This window comes from Epinephelus moara, chromosome 3 (assembly GCF_006386435.1).
Source record: "Epinephelus moara isolate mb chromosome 3, YSFRI_EMoa_1.0, whole genome shotgun sequence".
Taxonomy (NCBI): domain Eukaryota; kingdom Metazoa; phylum Chordata; class Actinopteri; order Perciformes; family Serranidae; genus Epinephelus; species Epinephelus moara.
The window spans coordinates 2,694,319-2,712,927 of NC_065508.1; the positions used below are offsets into that span (position 1 = coordinate 2,694,319).

Genomic DNA, 18,609 nt, shown 5'->3' on the forward strand with positions numbered 1-18,609 from the left:
TCAGCATTCAGGAGGAAGCATTCAGATTCTGTACATAAGTAAAAGGAATCCACTACTGCACAGTAAAACTGCTGCATCATAAGTTAAAGTCTTGCAATAAAAATGATAGTAAGTAAGAGAATAATCAGGAGAGTTTACTTATAAGGTAACACCATCTAAATTATGAGTGCCATTATGTAATTTTCATCAAATCTGTGAACATGAGCTACTCTCTCTTAAAGCCAGAAACCAAAGAAGTGTCTTATGATGTCAGTAAGTATAAAGTCTGGAGCTGCTGCATATTCAGTGAGTCAGAAACTGATTATATGGACCCACAAAATGTTTTTTTAATACTCAAATGAGCTTTTTTCTATTGTAGTGTTCTCAGTCCTGAAACAGAAATGAGCCCATATACTCGGAGTGTTCCCCTGGGTGCGCTCTGTGTCATCTGTAACATCTTTCCCACCTTGTCTTTGGAGCAGCTCCTGAATTTATACTTGATGACATCACACATCTGAGTTTTAACCCTCAGGTTTTTGGATTTGGGAGAGCATTGTTTAACCGTCTTAGACCATTGAAGTTAACATGTATACATTTTGAAAATGGTTTCCCTTTGTTGTATTAAAAGTAAACGTACTCAATGCAGAAACCTGGCCCCTGTGACTGATATATAGTTATATAATTATCAGTCTCAAGGGCCACCTGACTGATTCTGCACTGACAAAGAGCTAATAAACATCAGACAAGTTTCTTTAAACCACACAGAAATGGAGATAATCCAAGCCAAGGGAAAAGGAAGAGACTGAAATGTTCACAACAAGGTGAAAAGAACACTGTACAGACTTTTGAAGACAAAAATAAAACCGTATAATTTTAGTAAGTGGACTTCCTTAAAGAGAACTGCATGAAAAGAGAGTAGTGAAAAATAATCAGTGTATCTTTTACTTGCAGCTCCTTGTTTTTCCCTCTGCTGTGAACTCCCTCCAGCTCCTCTGGGGGGAAACGATGACAGCTGCTGCCTGTTCAGTAACTGCTACCTTAATTATACCATGGCACTGTTTCCAACGCGGAGACTAGAGTTAATTCCTGTTTGAACACAGAAACAGTTTGGTTTGGGCCCAGCCAAGCATGAATAACTTTGAACTGGCTACGTTTTAATTGGCCTTGCCCCATGGGGGATGAAGTGTGTTATTGAGTTTGTGGGTGCTGATTCCATGCAGTCAGCCGGTAGCACATGATCGCAGGACACCAAAGTGCTCAGTGCTCTTATTGGAGCTGCTTGTGCAAGCTACTGATATCTCTCACCTTCATCTTTGAAGCTTAAAATAGCTGCCAAAAAAATATATTCCATGTCTCCAGAGAACGTGGTTGTGTTTTCACTTTAGGATCGCTGCTCAAAATTGTGCTGTTTTTCATCAGGAATGGAAAACCTCACGGTAAGCAAGAGTTTTATGTAGAGGTGGTTAGTAGAATTTGTCACTCAGCAGATCTGAGTTTTTAAAAATGGTTGTCATGAGGCTAAATCTGAACCTACTGTTCTCCAGGCATCCTCTAAACAGCTTTATTTTTATCACATTTTTTATCATATTTTTATTAATGAGTTTTCTTTGATGTCATAAAATGTGTCTTCAGTCATGCACTTATTTGTAGAATTGGCTGCTTTTTATTTTGTGTACATCCTTTCATTTGATCACACATCCTTTTGTCATTTTGTCCAGGCTTTAATTTCTTCCTCTGAAATCAAATTGGGAGTAACCCCTCTCCCCTTATATCTGACAGTGCTTTCACAAAAATCTGTAAATGGCAAGGGTGTAGGTTTCGTTTCAACATTGGAGGGGGGCACATAGCAATCGGGGGGTTGAGGGTCCTATGCCATAACATTTTGAGCATCAAGCACTTAATTTTCAGCAATCTGGTGAATTTTCATGCACCTATTTGTGTCTTTTCTGCATCAATTTAGGGTGTTAATGTTTTTAATTTTGTGAAAGTGAAAGTCCTCTGCTACTTTTATGTTTTTATTAAGGGAGACAAATGCACATGTTCTAAATATTAACGGGGGCGTGTCCCTTGCGTCCCCCCTGAAATGTACACCCATGGTAAATGGACATCCAATACTGCTGTTAACTGTCCCGTCCTGTCCCTCAGCCAGAGCAATGGCGCGAGATTATGAACAGGAAGATGCGTTTCCCTCCAGAGCTCATCAGTGCCATTCAGGAGGGGAAAATAGAGCTGCTGTGTGGACTGTTGAAGACCGGTGATGGCATCATCCGCCAGCTGGATGAGTCTGAGGATCGTCAGTGGAGAGAGGCCCTCAACTTGTCCATCCGCCTGGGCAATGAGAGTTGTATGGATGCCCTCCTGCAGGGGGTCAAGTTTGACTTCCGGCAGATTCACGAGGCGCTGCTAGTTGCTGTAGACACCAACCAGCCTAGAGTGGTGAAGCGGCTGCTGGACCGCCTGGACCAAGAGAAGGGCAACAAGATGGACGTACGCTCCTTCTCTCAGGCCATCTTTGACCACTCTATTGACAACTCCCAGTTTGCCCCTGGTGTGACTCCTCTGACCTTAGCCTGCCAGAAAGACCTGTATGATATAGTCACCATGCTCACTCAAAAAGGTCACATCATCCCATGGCCACATAAGATATCCTGTGCTTGCCTGGAATGTCGTAACGGCCGGCAGTATGACCTACTGAAGTTCTCCTTGTCCCGTATCAACACCTACCGTGGCATCGCCAGCCGTGCCTACCTGTCCATCACCTCTGATGACGCCATGCTCCAAGCTTTCGGTCTCAGCAGAGAGCTCCGCAAGCTCTCACAAAAAGAGCCAGAGTTCAAGGTCTGTTGAGATTCCTAGACATCCCCACTTCTGGTTCATGTTGGCTGTTTGTGTTGATATTTAAGTCTGCTGTGGCACCTCTCTTCCTGCAGCCTCAGTACCTGAGCCTGGAGGAGCTTTGTCAGGAGTTTGCCGTTGAGTTGCTGGGCATGTGTCGCAACCAGAGCGAAGTGACCACCATCTTGAACAGCTGTGGAGACGAGAGCCAGGATGCCTTAGATGAGCAGGCCTTTGAGGAGGGAATCCCCAACCTGTCACGTCTGCGGCTCGCTGTCAACTACAACCAGAAGCAGGTAGGTGGATGCAGAACCTACTGTCAGTCAGAGATCAGTAACAGAAGACATATACATGATCTGTTTGCTTGATTTGTTTGTTTTTGTGCAGTTTGTGGCCCACCCAATCTGCCAGCAGGTGCTGTCATCTATCTGGTGTGGGAACCTGGCAGGCTGGAGAGGCAGCAGGACGGCGTGGAAGTTGTTTGTCTCTGTGGGCATCTTTCTCACCATGCCCCTCCTCTGCCTCGTCTACTGGATCGCACCCAAGTCAAAGGTCACATCACATCACACAAAAACTGTCACGAGAGACATTTTATTAAGAGAGTAGGATAAGCACAGGTTTGTCTTGGCCCTGACAGGTCATCGTCTTTTTTTTGTCTTCACCAGCCAGGAAAGTTGCTAAAGATTCCTGTGATCAAGTTTCTCCTCCACTCAGCCTCATATCTGTGGTTTCTCATCACATTACTCGGAGAATCAATAACGATGGAGATATATCGAGACAAATTTGCTTCGCGACAGCAGGACATCCTGCACAGCTCCTTCCACATGGTGTGGGTGGTTGGTGGGTTCTCTCTCTCTTTTCTAACCCCCCTCTATAATGTACAAATAGAAAACTCAAGGTTTATTCTTGGCTGTCTTATGTAGGATTCTTCTGGTATGAGTGTAAGGAAGTGTGGATCGAGGGGCTGCGGAGTTACTTCCTGGACTGGTGGAACTGCTTGGACATGATGGTGCTCAGCATGTACCTCGCGTCCTTCGCATTGCGCGTGCTTATCATGCTCAAAGGTCACTTCCTCTGCCGTGATCATAACGGCACAGAGGAATGTATCTACTTCACTCAGACTGGTGAGAAAATATCAAATCGTTCATCCAAAATAGTTGTCGGCGGTCTTCAAAGTTCTTAATGCTGAAGTGGCCTGTTTGGTTTTTGGAAACTGTCTTGCAGTGCGTGACGACTGGCATCAGGAGGACCCCCAGCTGATTGCGGAGGTGCTGTTTGCAGTGACCAGCATGCTGAGCTTCACACGGCTGGCGTACATCCTGCCAGCCCATGAGTCTCTGGGAACTTTGCAGATCTCCATTGGGAAGATGATTGATGATATGATGAGGTAAAAGCACATTTTTATCTTGCTTGCCTATTGATCATTGCCTGGAAGAGAATTCAGATCCAATGACAGAGCTAATGAGATTTTCTTTTTTAGATTTATGTTTATATTGATGATCATTGGAACTGCCTTCCTCTGTGGTATCAACAATGTCTATGTTCCTTACGTCATCTCTCCACATCTTGGCAAGTAAGAATATGGCGTCTGCTGAAAACAAGACTATGCACTATACATAGATTGCAACATTAAAACCACTGACAAATGAAGTGATTTGATTTGGGTCCTGGCATTCACGTGGATGTCATTTGACACGCAGCACCCACTGTTGCAGACAGTACTCCCTCAAGGCAACGGTACTCCCTGATGGCGGTGGCCCCTTGAGCAGGACAATGTGCCATGCCACACTGCAAAAACTGCACAAGAACGGCCCGAGGAACATAAGAAAGAGCTCAACTCATCCAGCCGACTGCCAGATTTCCCAGATCCCAATCTAATCAAGTATCTGTGGGACGTGCTGCTATCCCAGAGCCAAATCTGATACACAATTGGATCCACTGAGGGTGTCCTGTGGTATCTGGCACCAGGGCATTGGCGATGGATCCTTTGAGTCCTGTGGCATCAACACGTCTAATGGATGCTTGATTGGATTGGGATCGAAGCCTTGCACTCTTTATCATGTTGCTCAGGCCATTCCTGAGCAGATTTTGCGATATGGCATGGTGCATTGTTGGAGTGTTGTTGCCATGAAGGGGTGTAATTGTTTTGCAACAGTGTTTGGGTCGATAGTGCATATGAATGCCAGAACCCAAGGTTTTCCAGCAGAACATCAGATTGTAATAAGGTGATCAGTGTTATTCATATTATGTTTCTGCAGTTTAAATGCTGTGGCTGATCGGTATACAACACCATTATAAGCAGAAAAAAAAAGGTATGAAAACAGTGTCATTGTGCTTTGCTGCAGGTTTAATGAGACCTTCCACTTCTTATTCTGGACCATGTTTGGTGTGGCCAACCAGGACTACGTGGACATGCCGCAGTTTGTGTTGGCAGAGTTTGTCGGAAGGATTCTATACGGCATCTTCACACTCGTCATTGTCATCGTCCTGCTCAACATGCTTATTGCTATGATCACCAACTCCTTTCAGAAAATTGAGGTGAAGTGATATTTTTGTGCCACAGCTATAATAAAAGCAGAGACCAGACTTGTACTGACATCTCAACGTTTTTTATTTCAGGATGACGCAGATGTCGAGTGGAAATTTGCCAGGTCAAAGCTGTACCTCAGTTACTTCAGAGAAGGCCTTACCATGCCAGTGCCCTTCAACATCATCCCCTCACCCAAAGCTTTCTTTTACATCTTGAGGTAAGGTTTACGACTCCAAAACACATTTCACCTGCGATATTACCTCATTGTGTATCTTTATTTCTGAAATTTGAATTCTGTTCCAGGGGTATCTTTAGACGAATCTGCTGCTGCTGCACTTGTAATTCTGAGACAAAATATCCCCCTATTGCCTCTATGGTAAGTGTGTCTTTAATGCTTACATGCAGTGTGACTGTAGTAAAAAATTATCTTCTGTATATTCTTTGTTGTGCACTAAAATGTGATGGTGAATGTGTGTTTTAAGACTAACGGTAAGGAATCTGAAGACAGCCAGTTACCTTACCGGCAGCAGGTGATCAGAGCTCTGGTGCAACGCTACATTGAGTCAGCTCGCAGGGAGTTCGAGGAGACCAAGAGGAAAGGTAGGTCAGACAGTAACACATTGACAAGACCTGTTGGATCACAAACCTGTCGCCCCCCTGGTTATCAGATAAAAAGTCTAAACTTATCAATGACGTAACTGTTATGCTTTTGAGTGGTCTGTACATAGCTGCACATGCTATGTAAAGATATTGTGGAGAAATGGCATCCTGAGCAGAGAGTGAAGTCACACTCCTTCTGTGTGTGTTCTAACCGTAGATGTATAATAATAACTAGGTACCAGACCCCAAGATGGCACCTGTTCAAGCCAATGGAACTGCTTGCCTGGGTCATACACCAAAAAAGTTTCTAGCAAAAATTCTCAATAGAAAGAGTCATAGTTGACCTTGTTTGGTGGTGTCCTGTCAACAATTTATCAGATGTCTCTTTTATAACAGTGGTCAGAATGCTTTTAGAGCCACAGAGATTTTTTTGCTGCAGTACCGCTGGTGGCCACTGGAAAAAACTGGAATCAGCAGGTGTATGTTATTGCATGTGAGTCCCTGTGTGTGTATCCCACTGGCTAGCTAATCACAGCTGCTCTGCACTGTGTTCATACGGCAGTTAGCACCAATGCTGTCACACTGCTGTAGAAGTGTAGCACTGACCCTCCAATTCGCTGGCTTCTGGAGCCAGCCTCAAGTGGCCATTAGAAGAACAGCAGTTTTTTGCGCTTCAGCACTGACTATATTTTTCAGCTGTGACCGGAGTATGACACTAGACAGGTTGAGTGAGACGGCTGAACATGCAATTCATTTATTATACGTATTTATTTATTTTCTGAAACAGCATAGCCTCTTCAAGGTCATGGGTGGGCTAGAGCCTATACCAGCTGACACTGGACATGACATTATATATACTGTTACATTATTACTGTATGTTTATTAGCTGGCCGCTGGCCTCCTGCCATTTTGCAAAGGTGCCCCCCGACAAAACATGTTGGGTATCCCTGATGTACACTATGTACAGCCCTGTTTAATTATTAATTAAATGAGTCATGCTTTAGTAGCAGTGGTTGAGTTGACTGTGAAGGCGGTGACCAAAGAACTGTCTGACAAATGAAAGTATTAAATAAAAAGCAGACGTCTTCTGTAATTATTGCAATTAAGCCAAAGAGTCACACTTTCTAAAATAACAGTTTCTGCTGTGAAAACGCATTTGATTCAAACCCCCAGCCTGTAATATTATGCATCATGTAAGTGCCTGCATGCTGTATTGTGACTGGAGTATTCTCTTCCCTCAGATATCGGTAATCGGATCACTGAGCTGACCAAAACAGTCAGCAGGATGCACAGTGATATGAAGGTGGTCCAGCAGCTTCTGATGGATGATGGGCACACTGGAAGCGAGGCACTGACCAAGGATGGCTCCTCCTTTCTGGGGAAATACATCATTGGCGCCAAGAACAATTTCAGAGGTTTTAACAGCAAGCAAGATGACAAAAATTCATCACTTAAAGTGACAGTGCACCACAGAGAGGATGGGGTGGATAAAGAAAAGGTTTACTCAGATACAGAACAGGAGTCAGACACACAACAGAATCAGATCGGGGAATGTGCAGCAGAGGAATCAAAGCAGGTAACAGACTGTGATGTGGTGAAAATGGAGGAAGGCAGAGCTAAAACGGAGCTCGGAGACAAAAAGGAGACTGAGTCAAAAGAGCAGGTGGAAGCAGACAAAAATGAAAATACTGATAATGAAGTGAGAGAGGAAGTGGTGGCAGTGACAAGTTTTACTCATGTAGAAGAAAAAGTTAAAGCTGAAGCCACACAGGATGAGGCAGAAAAAAAAAGGGAAGGAGAGATTCTCACAGACGCAAAGGAGGGTGAAAAACACAAAGAAACAACCCTCGAGCATGCTCAAAGCATCAAAGTCAACAGTGAAAAGACAGACACAAAGACAGTGGCAAACAGGATGAAAGACGTAGAGCTACAAGAAAAAAAAGTGGAGGCAAAATGGATGAAGGGCAAAAAGTTTGAGCGTGATGCAGCAGAGAAGTCCATTGTCAGGGAGAGCAATGTGAAACCTGGAGCCAATAAAATGATTCCCTCACCAACAGGCAGCAGCAGCTCACAGGACACAGGCTTTGGTTCGCAAGAAGGGGAGGGATCAATTGATGGGACATTAGTCAGACCGTAACCATAGCGATGTCCCATTTAAAGGGCCACACAGAATTTTTCAGAGTTTGGCTCTTTGATAAATCTAATTCAATATCTGATAAGAGGGAACATTTTGGGAAATAAAGTCTTGCACATAACTGCCTGTAAAACAGCAAATTGTCATTTTTATACTCTGGTCGTTGTACTGATTAAACAAACACAACATTATGTGCTAATTGATTATTTTGTAGCTGCTGGTATGTGGATTTTGTTACGATTGGACAGATGTTTCCCCTGTTTGCAGTTGTGCTAAGCTAATCAGCTTCTAGCCTCATGTTTACAGTAAAAAGGTTATTCAGTTAATAATCTGAGCAAAAATATTTTCTTATATTGAAATAAAATCCTTCAGCTATACAAAGGCATAGGTTTCATTTCAGCAGTGGGGGTGGGGGTCCTCCACCAGAAAATTTCAAGCATCAAACACTTAATTTCCTGCATTCTGGTGCACTTTTATGCACCAATTTATGGTGTAAATGTCTTTAATTTTGTAAAAATAAGTGTTGTCAAAACTAAAGTTCTTTGCTACTTTCATGACTTTATCAGGGGGAAATGCACATGTTCTAAATATCGAGGGGAATGTGTCACGTGTCCCCCTGAAATTTACGCTTATGCAGCCACAGATCTGTTACAATGTCGATTTTCTCATTTTTAAAATGAATATTCTCATAATTACTTGCTGAGAAAGAGATGACCTTGTTGCCTTTTCTCTCATCACATGTTAAAGCTGCCAATGGATTTAACTCAAATAGTTAATGTGCCTTTAAATTCAGCATACAGAACATACACCAGTGCCCCTGTATAAGCATCAGTGGCAGTAAAATAGGGTTTCAGTGCCTAACAATTAGAAAATACCTTGATTAGAGTATTGCTGCTCAGTGCTGGGTGTCTTTCTCCTGACTGCTGTTTTTGAGACGCCACTGTTCAACAGCAAAGAGCCTCTGTTTGTCATTCTGGTTTCTCTTCATGCTTTAATATCAGAAGAAAGTAGCCTTGTCTTCAGTTGAAATTATGCGCTGTAGTTACTCTGTAACACTAATAAAACATTCAAATCATGTTTATTTCTGTGTCTCTGTATTTCATGAACATAGCATAAGGGAAAATTAACTCTGTGCTGAGGTTAGAGTTAATGTTTAATTCGGTGGCAGACCAACACCCTGCTACAGTGTGGCAATGCAGGTCTCAGCTTGCTTTACACATACTGCTCCCATGAGGTCGCATGCATGAACACACCACTTCATTAATTCATTACCTGCAGCATCACCTGTCCCAAGACACAGCCCGACCAGACTCTTCCTACAGAAAAACACCTTGCAATTGCAATATTGCATAACTGATGCCATCACCAATTTCATGTAGGTGTTGAGTGTGTTCAGTCCTGCGACACCACAGATAATGAAAACATACTTTAATCTGACACAAAAGCCTCTGTCCCATTTTACTAGGAAATTAGGTTTGCGTCTTACATGCACTGGCATGTCGTATCACCAACCAATCATTGTCACACTCCTTTTAGAGCATCCCGTGTGACAGGAAAGCAGATCTCTCCTGCCTCTCATTTCCTAATAAACAAGTCACATTAATTACAGCATGCTCACTCACTCTAATTCAGCTCATTTTTGCTGTAGAAAACGTGGAAGACTCTTCATCTTTGTAAATGTAAAACAAAATGACTGCAGGTCTAATACATGTATAACAGAAGCACCACAAATACTTGACATTAGTGTAATCATGAGACTTAACTTAAGACCATTGTATGACATGTTTAATTTCCACACATCTGACAGACAAACATGAAGTTCATTAATGTGACCCACATATTATAAAACTATTGATTAAAAAAATACCTAAGGGTAGTTTTAATTCATTGCACCCTGTTCATTCTATACAAACATGCATACAACACAACTTATTATGAAAATCCAGATAATATTAAATAAAAACAGCAAAGATTTGTGACCTGTTCACAGCGGCATATGTAAAACCCTCATTATATCATCATATACAAATAAAAAGCACCAAGTGTTTCCAAAAACACATTTTAAACAGGGGAAGTTGATGGATAAGAGGGAAGTGTGTTTATCTGTGTGAACCACACTTCACTTATGAGCCGCACATCAGGCACTCATCCTTGTTTGCTAAGGAACACACCATGGCAGCAGTGTTCCGCTGTTTGGTCTCCTCCTCATTGCTCTTGGCTGACTGGGCTTCCTTTATTTTCTCCTTGTTGAGGGTGAACTGAATGGGGTTGGCTGCAGGCTTCGTCCGCAGGTAGTACATGCCTGTTTTCAGGCCCTGCAGGGAAAAGAAGACAGGCATTTAGATGTTTCTTGGCGCTGTGATGCAGCATACTGTATATCAAGCCTGTATTCTTTTTTTTTTTTTAAAGATATTTTTATGGGCATTTTTTGCCTTTAATTGATAGGACAGCAAAGTGTGAAAGGGGGGGAGAGAGGGAGAGACATGCAGCAAAGGGCCACAGGCTGGAGTCGAACCCGGGCCGCTGCGGCAGCAGCCTTGTAAATGGGGCGCCTGCTCTACCACTAAGCCACCGACGCCCCAAGCCTGTATTCTTTTATTCCTGACTTACCAGCTTCCAACCGTAGAAGTGCATGCTGGTCAGTTTTCCGTAGTTTGGCTCAGCAATATGGATGTTTAGGGACTGGCTCTGGTCAATGTAGGCACCACGATCTGCTGCCATCTTGATGACAGTCTTCTGAGAGATTTCCCACACAGTTTTATACAGCTGCTTCAGATCATCAGGGATCTCTTTAATATCCTGCGGGCAAGTCAGATGGGTTGGTGATCACCAAACAGGAAGTCATTTGAAATCACAGCAACATTTAAAGCAGTGATACTAAAGATCTTAGTTAAGATTTTAAGTGTGACACTTTACCTGGATGGATCCATTCTGAGCAATCAGCTGGTTCTTCATTTCGTCACTCCACAGTCCTCTTTCTGTGAGGTCCTTCAGCAGATGAGGGTTCACAATCTATTGGAGAGGCAGAAAAGTCACTAAGCAGCTTTTCCTTCTAAGGTTCCTGCTGCTTAAGGCGGATTTGATTTCAGACTTTTCAGTGTCACTTGGAATTAAATTTAAGACTAATTTGATCATTTCCAAAAGTAAAGGGAAAAAAACACACAAAACAAACCATGAACCGACACCAATTACTTAGGTTTAAGGACACATTTACCCATGTAACATAACACACGTCTTGTTTTGTCCCTTAGTGGAGATCAGGGTAGAGGAGAACTGGGAAATACCTGCCGTATGTTGGCAGGTTTTCTTGGCAATTGTGTGTGTCTCTCTCTGCATGTGGGATTTCACTGCCATTGTGCAGAGTTTGAAAAACATGTTGCATTGCCTTGTACCAGTTTCAGCCATGCCCCAAAATCTTGGTTGAATAGCCAGTTTTTATTGAATCTAGTTAGCAGATAGTTGATCCTCTGCTCTGAGCATAGCGACTGGAAGCAAAAAATGAGTGTTGCTGGTTCCATCTCCTGATCAGCATGACACTAATGCAAAAGGAATTCTATAAATTATTTTAAACAAAATAGTTGTTACAAATTATTTTTGGTATTTTACAATGTAACGTCAGAAACCAAGATTCATAAAATCCTACTCCCTAATGTCTTTGCATTTTTAAGTATTTTGAAAGAGTGATTTAAGACATTTTAATACCAAGTAAGGCCTTATTTTGATATTAATCAATACAATGCCTTCTGAGACTTTTTAAGGACCCACAGGAACCCTGTCCTTCACAACTGTGGAGACACAAAGCAGCAAATGCATTTAGTGCTGACCTGAAATTCTCCAGAGAGCACCCTGCGGGTGTAGATGTTGCTGGTGTAAGCCTCAATGGACTCGTTGTTGCCCAGGATCTGGGCGGTGGAAGCTGTGGGCATGGGGGCCATGAGCAGACTGTTCCTCACACCATGCCTGAGGACACACAGGGACAGGGAAGGAGCTGAATCAGGGATGAGCTTCGATCTCTACATACAATAGATATAAGATGAGATATACCAACAAGGAAGTCATTTCAGGAACACTTACTTGGCAATTTTCGCCTTCAGTGCTTTCCAGTCGTGGAGATCTGTTGGAGTTTTATTCCACATGTCATGCTGAAGAATCTGGAAAATAAAATTAGTTAGGATCTGAGCCCAGACAGCTAAACCATGTCCAAGGATGGATTTTAACACAAAAACTACTCACTCCCTTGCTGACAGGAGAGCCTGCGTAGGTTTCATAAGGGCCGAGCTCTGCCGCCAGCTCACAGCTGGCCTCCAGGGCAGCGTAGTAGATGGTCTCAAAGATCTGAATGTTGAGCAACTGGGCCTCTGCACTTTCAAATGGATAACGCATAAGGATGAAGGCATCCGCAAGACCCTGCACACCGATTCCAATCGGTCTGTGACGCTTGTTAGACCGTTCAGCCTGTAAAGAAGGACAGAGGAGCCATTTGTTAACACAGAGCACATAAGACCCGGCTATATGACTGATAAAGAAGCAACACCAGATAAGAAAGCGCACCTCGATCACTGGGTAGTAGTTGATGTCAATAATCTTGTTCAGGTTCTTGACAATGACTTTGGTGACAGATGCAAGCTTTTTAAAGTCATAGGTCCTTTCTGGGGTGACGTACATGTTGAGGGCGATAGATGCCAGGTTACACACTGCAACCTGAGAAACAAACCAAACAAGCATTAACAAAATAATGTAATGACTAATTTGAATATTACAGAATCAATATCTCCTGCCCCTCACCTCGTCTTTGCTCGTGTACTCTACGATCTCCGTGCACAGATTGCTGGATTTGATGGTGCCCAGATTCTGCTGGTTGCTCTTCCTGTTACAGGCGTCCTTGTAGAGCATGTATGGTGTGCCGGTTTCTGTCTGTGACTCAATGATGGCGTACCACACCTGCTGAGCCTTCACCACACGCTTAGCTCTGCCCTCCTTCTCATAACTGAAGACAGACCAGATACATGGGACAGGTTAGCACTGAGAAATGAACTGTTTGTTCAAAACAGTTTGTGGAGCTGGTCTTACCGAGTGTAGAGCTCCTCAAACTCCTCTCCCCAGCACTCCTCTAAGCCAGGACATTCACTGGGACACAGTAGAGACCAGTCCTACAAGAGCAGGAGAGAGACAGTAAGACTAAAAGAACATAGTAGATTAAAGATCATGTGGCTTAATATTAACTGATGTAAATGTGAGTCAGGGAGGAGACTCTCGCAGATGTTCACCTGATTGCTTTCCACTCGTTTCATAAATAAGTCTGGGATCCACATGGCGAAGAACAGGTCTCTGGCCCTCTGCTCCTCTTTCCCTGTGTTCTTCTTCAACTCTAAGAAGTCAAACACATCAAAATGCCACGGCTCCAGGTACACAGCGAACGCCCCGGGTCTCTGAACAAGCAAACACAGAGAGCAAGGTGAATTAAATTTACTACCAGCGATGTCTCTAGTCTAGAGCAACAATGTCAAGCTCCATTATCAGTATGCGCTGCAAATCTTCACCTTGTTACCACCCTGGTCAACATAACGTGCCGTGTTGTTGTAGACTCGAAGCATAGGAACCAGCCCATTGGAAGTGCCATTAGTCTGAAAAACAAGAAGCACTGTAAGCAATGCAAAAAGGACAAAATATAAGCCCCTCTATATCTGCTTGATTTGAATCCCTGCTGTGTGCGTTAACTCACCCCAGCAATGTAGCTGCCTGTTGCTCTGATGCAGCTCACTGCCAATCCAATACCTCCAGCTGATTTAGAGATGAGGGCACACTGCTTCAGTGTGTCATAAATACCTTCAATGCTGTCATCCTTCATGGCCAGCAAGAAACAACTGCAAGAACACAAACAAATTGGATTATTGTGGGGGAAAAAAAAAATCAAGTTAAAGAAGAAAGCGTCAGAGCTAACTTTGCTCAGAGGCTTTACCTAGACAGCTGTGGCTTGTTGGTGCCAGCGTTGAACAGAGTAGGTGAAGCATGGGTGAACCACTTCTCTGACAGCAAGTTGTAGGTCTCAATGGCTGCATCAATGTCTTCTTTGTGAATCCCAACAGCCACTCTCATTAGCATGTGCTGGGGCCTCTCGGCAACTACAGAAAATGGACAGTCATTAGTAATTTTACGAATTAAAATTCGAGTCTCTGTGCCCATAAACACACTAAGCTTTAAGAAAAATCTATTCTCACCTTTGCCGTTAATCTTCAACAAATACGACCGCTCAAGAGTCTATCAGAGAAAAAGGGACAAATCAGATTCATAATCCAGGTATCCGCTTGAGATGTTGAATGTGAGATGGAATGAAAAATTACCTTAAAGCCAAAGAAGTTGTAAGAGAAGTCTCTGTCATAAATGATGGCTGAGTTGAGGCGCTGCAAAGGAAAGAAGATATTATGTTAAAAGGCTGCTACGCATAATTATAGTGATTTCAGATTTGAAAACATGGACAAAACACATCATCAAATGTGACTTACACCCTTGTTTTCAAGTACAATGTCGAGCGTCTCTTTGGCGATCATGGGAGAGTGTTGTTTGTTCAACGGGTTCACGTAGTTGTACAGGTCTTCCATCACATCTATGAAAGCAAAGAGGAAAGAAAGTGTAATATCAGGTAATTCAAACACTTTAACAATGTACAGTCAATGTGCTATCTCACACAGCAAGTGCCGTATGTTAAATGAGTGTAGGTACTGTTTAATTAGACTGATCACAAGAAAGATGCATCAAGATCTGAATGGCTCACTACCCTGTCTAAACAATTTCCTAAGGGGAACCCCATATCACAATCTGCAGCATCATTTTTTACCAAAAGATGGTGAAATTAATGTATACTGCAATATTGCTGTTATTTATTTCAATGCAAAGTCATATTTCTGAGCACATTTATTGCATACACAAATGGTATGGTAACTTAAAACTTGTACACACCACTGAAGACTTTCTTGGTCTCTTTGTGCAGGTTAGACACTGCAATTCGTGCAGCCAGGAGCGCATAGTCAGGATGTTTGGTGGTGAGGGTGGCGGCGGTCTCTGCTGCCAGAGTGTCCAGCTCCACAGTGGTGACTCCGCTGTACAGACCCTGGATCACCTTCATCGTGATCTGAGCCTGCAGGAACAAGAGGTGAAGGGGTTACATGCTGTAGAATATCACCAGAGTGGAGTCAACAACCGTGTCACTCATTTACATCGCTTGATGTTTCGCTTTTTAGTGTTGATAAGTAAGTTTTAGTGGTTTGAACTCACAGGGTCCACAAAGTCAGAGTTGAGTCCGTAGCAAAGCTTCTGGATGCGAGATGTGATTTTGTCAAAAGTAACGGCCTCCTGGCGTCCATCTGAAAAAACAAACAATATTATTAGTCATCAAACTTATTTGGTCATTTCTGAGGTAAATTCTTAGTTCATGAATATAATTGCTAGGGCCCGACCTGAGGTAAATTCTTAGTTCATGAATATAATTGCTAGGGCCCGACCGATATGGATTTTTTGGGGCCGATGCCAATTCCGATATTATGGAATAAAAAAATGTGATAACCGATATATCGGCCGATTAAATTTTTACATTTTTCAATTTAAAAAACCCTGAAATACCTGCTTTTGATGGTTTAAATATAGTTCAGACACTCGTTACAAAGATATAAATTGAAGGAAGAACATTTTACTATTTTCAAATACTTTTATTATCAGAAATTGTGTGGAACAAGCAGCATATGAACAATTTGAGCACAAAATAAATCAAAAATATGATGTGCAAAAAGGCAGTAAACCTCTGGGAAATAAAATAATCATGCAAAGTCTGTATGAATTAAGACATTCACATGTATGTTCACAGGACCAGAGTTCTTCTTATTATTGCCAATTTAACAGAGGTAGGTTATAGTGCAAAAGTAACACAAGGACATCATTTCTAAGTAAAACACCATATTCCCTGCATTTTATTCATGATGAAAATATAAGTGTTAACATCGGCGTCAATCCGATTATTCTCTCATGGCTATGATCGGTCGATTAAATCGGCTGGCCGATAAATTGGTCGAGCCCTAATAATTGCAGTCAAGAAATATCAGTGCTATGGCTGTGAACTGGATTCCCTCTACCAGGGGGTGTCATAGTGAGGGGGAAACAGGGACTGATTACCCAGGGCCCCAATAGGAGGGAGCAGTAATTAGTGCCATGACTAAATTAAAAATTGAAATGCATATAAAAGTAGTGGAAGCTCTCTGAGGCCCCTCTCACCCCTTAAAGACACAATCTACTCTGCCCATGCACTCGCATTTATCTCTAAATGCAGTTAGAGCTGAGAAAGTGACTGCTTGTGCAAGACAGGAAATCAAGGCTCCAAAAAGGAACAGAAAGGAAAATACCCAAACTGACTTAGTAAAATAAATAAATAAAATCAAAAGGTGCCTGAGAGAGCATGGATCATGAGAGAAAGAGCAGGGGGCCCACAGAGACTGCTCATGCATAGGGCCCAGGATGTGGTGCTGCACACCCCTGCCCTCTACTGATCAATGAACTGAATGGAGCCCGCGCTGAACACCTGTCTGACCAGTTACTGTTTACAACAAAGTCTTCTTATTTGGCGCCAATACCACAGATGCTGAACATGACTGTAATAACCCTGTCAGTACACAGCTCCTATATAAAGGGAAGTTTGCCAACGCCTTAATGTCGCAAAACACCGGCGGAAACAAATTAAACATTAAAGTCAAAACTTGTCAAGGAGTATAGTGAATGCATTTAAATGTTATGTTCAACATTATTCAAAATAAAGAGGCAGCAAACCTGCAAAGAGAAAAATAAACTGTCACCGGCTGAGCTTTCATAGCTATCTCTTTGTTTAGTGTCTCGATGACACCACACAAAGAAACACACACTCGAACATGAATGAAACGTTGCTACAGGCTGCAGTGTTGCATCTCTTTATAGTTTCAACATGTATCACCGCTTGGATACAATTTTAAATACTTAATGAGTTTTTCCTGACCTTCACATCCCCCTTCACACTAAAACACTGCATTATCCAAACACTATCTGACAGCATTAAACTGAAGTGAGCCACTATACCTCTCTTAATGACGTGCATGTTTGCAGCAGAGCAGCTGGTTTCCTCACACAGCGGGTTGGTGATGTTTTCTCCTCGGCTTTGACACGATGAGCTGCCTGTGCTGCTGCTGCTGCTGCTGCTGCAGAGTTGTTACAGCAGGTTATTACTCTGTGTGAGAACAATCAGCCGACACAGTTGAATCTCAAACTGGGCGCCAACAACCCGCGAGCCAGTTACACTGAAATGCGTCAGCGGGACAGCCAATCAGAGCAGACTCCATCAGACTTTTAAACCAATAACAATCCGTCGTCAGTCATTTTTAGAACTTCCGGTCCCGTTTCTGGGTAAATGTGGCGGGATATTTTCTACACAACGGGTTTTATAACATGTAATTATCCTGTCTCATTTAAGGATTGCTTCATATGTGCTGTTTGTTGCAATATGGAAATTTCCAGCTCCCACATATGAATGTGACTGGAGTTATAAACAAGTTGTGACTCGCATAGTTATATGCATTTCCTTCCTTACATGATAACTACACTAATACATGTTTAGATTATATCAGTACTCAACATCAGCATAATGGCAAGACTATGTATATATTCATGAATGAATTAAAGCAGTATAACTGGAGCGACATCCATTACAATTATATCCACAGTAGCTCATCAGACAAACAGGTTGCACCATTCATGAAACATAAAAATCAGCTTTTATTGATCTCACAGAAGATTCAGAGTCCAGCAGGCTCCACTGAACGGGTTGAGGAGCTTTTTAATTTCTCAGTCTGTGAAACTACTAAATCAGAATTTGGGTTTTACGTAGGCCTCAGTATACCTGAGGTATTTGTAATGGGGCCTTTGGTTTTGCTGTTTAATTTTGTGTTTTGTATTTTTGTATTTAGGCCTATGTGGCAAAACACATTTCAGAAAATGCTCTGATTTGACAGTGAAATCAAAAATAAAATGAATACAGTAAATATGCACTTTAACCATTTGCACTACTTCATATCTGCTGCTGTTGGTCTTTTGCACTACATGTACATCACATCGTCATTGATTGTACATAGGTTTGGATTATCTTTAGAGCGTCTTGTCTATTAGGTTATACTGCTTAGTTTATTTGACTTGTATTATATTGTTTTTATTGTATTATTATTATTATTATTATTGTTATTCCAATTTAGCTTTGTTTTAGCTTTTAAATTGTATGGCATTTCGATTCTTCCGTATGTCCTGCACATGTAGTGAATTGACATTAAACTTTTGAACTTAGGACTTTTTGATAATGAGTTGTGCATTGGTTCTAGTGATATTCATATTCAGCATCTAATTTTTATTGAATGGTCCTTTTTTATCCTCACAAGCATATCATGTTTGATAAATTAATCTCTGCAAATGGCTCTGTCTAAATATAAAAAATCATAATGTCATGGAAACATCAGTAGATTATCCAAAA

The 18,609-nt window shown here is 42.2% G+C and overlaps 2 protein-coding genes across 2 annotated transcripts; one reads left to right on the forward strand and one right to left on the reverse strand.

Annotated features, from left to right (window-relative positions):
- The first annotated feature begins 1,124 nt into the window (after positions 1-1,124).
- Positions 1,125-10,001, forward strand: LOC126387603 (short transient receptor potential channel 2-like). Its single transcript, XM_050040147.1, has 13 exons — positions 1,125-1,415; positions 2,125-2,817; positions 2,910-3,110; positions 3,202-3,366; positions 3,480-3,654; positions 3,738-3,938; positions 4,039-4,201; positions 4,295-4,387; positions 5,160-5,352; positions 5,434-5,561; positions 5,648-5,720; positions 5,827-5,944; positions 7,186-10,001. The coding sequence occupies exons 1-13, from the start codon at positions 1,401-1,403 to the stop codon at positions 8,079-8,081; spliced, it is 3,114 nt and encodes a 1,037-aa protein (XP_049896104.1). The 5' UTR covers positions 1,125-1,400; the 3' UTR covers positions 8,082-10,001.
- On the reverse strand, positions 9,847-17,362 carry LOC126387608 (ribonucleoside-diphosphate reductase large subunit-like). The gene is made up of 19 exons (XM_050040162.1): positions 17,172-17,362; positions 15,351-15,439; positions 15,036-15,213; positions 14,582-14,682; positions 14,420-14,479; positions 14,297-14,336; positions 14,038-14,200; positions 13,801-13,942; positions 13,619-13,702; positions 13,346-13,507; positions 13,149-13,228; positions 12,864-13,065; positions 12,630-12,779; positions 12,312-12,533; positions 12,153-12,229; positions 11,903-12,038; positions 10,995-11,090; positions 10,689-10,877; positions 9,847-10,393 (listed from the first exon to the last, which is right to left on the reverse strand). Exons 1-19 carry the CDS (start codon positions 17,188-17,190, stop codon positions 10,202-10,204), a joined length of 2,382 nt encoding a protein of 793 aa, XP_049896119.1. The 5' UTR covers positions 17,191-17,362; the 3' UTR covers positions 9,847-10,201.
- Positions 17,363-18,609: the final 1,247 nt, after the last annotated feature.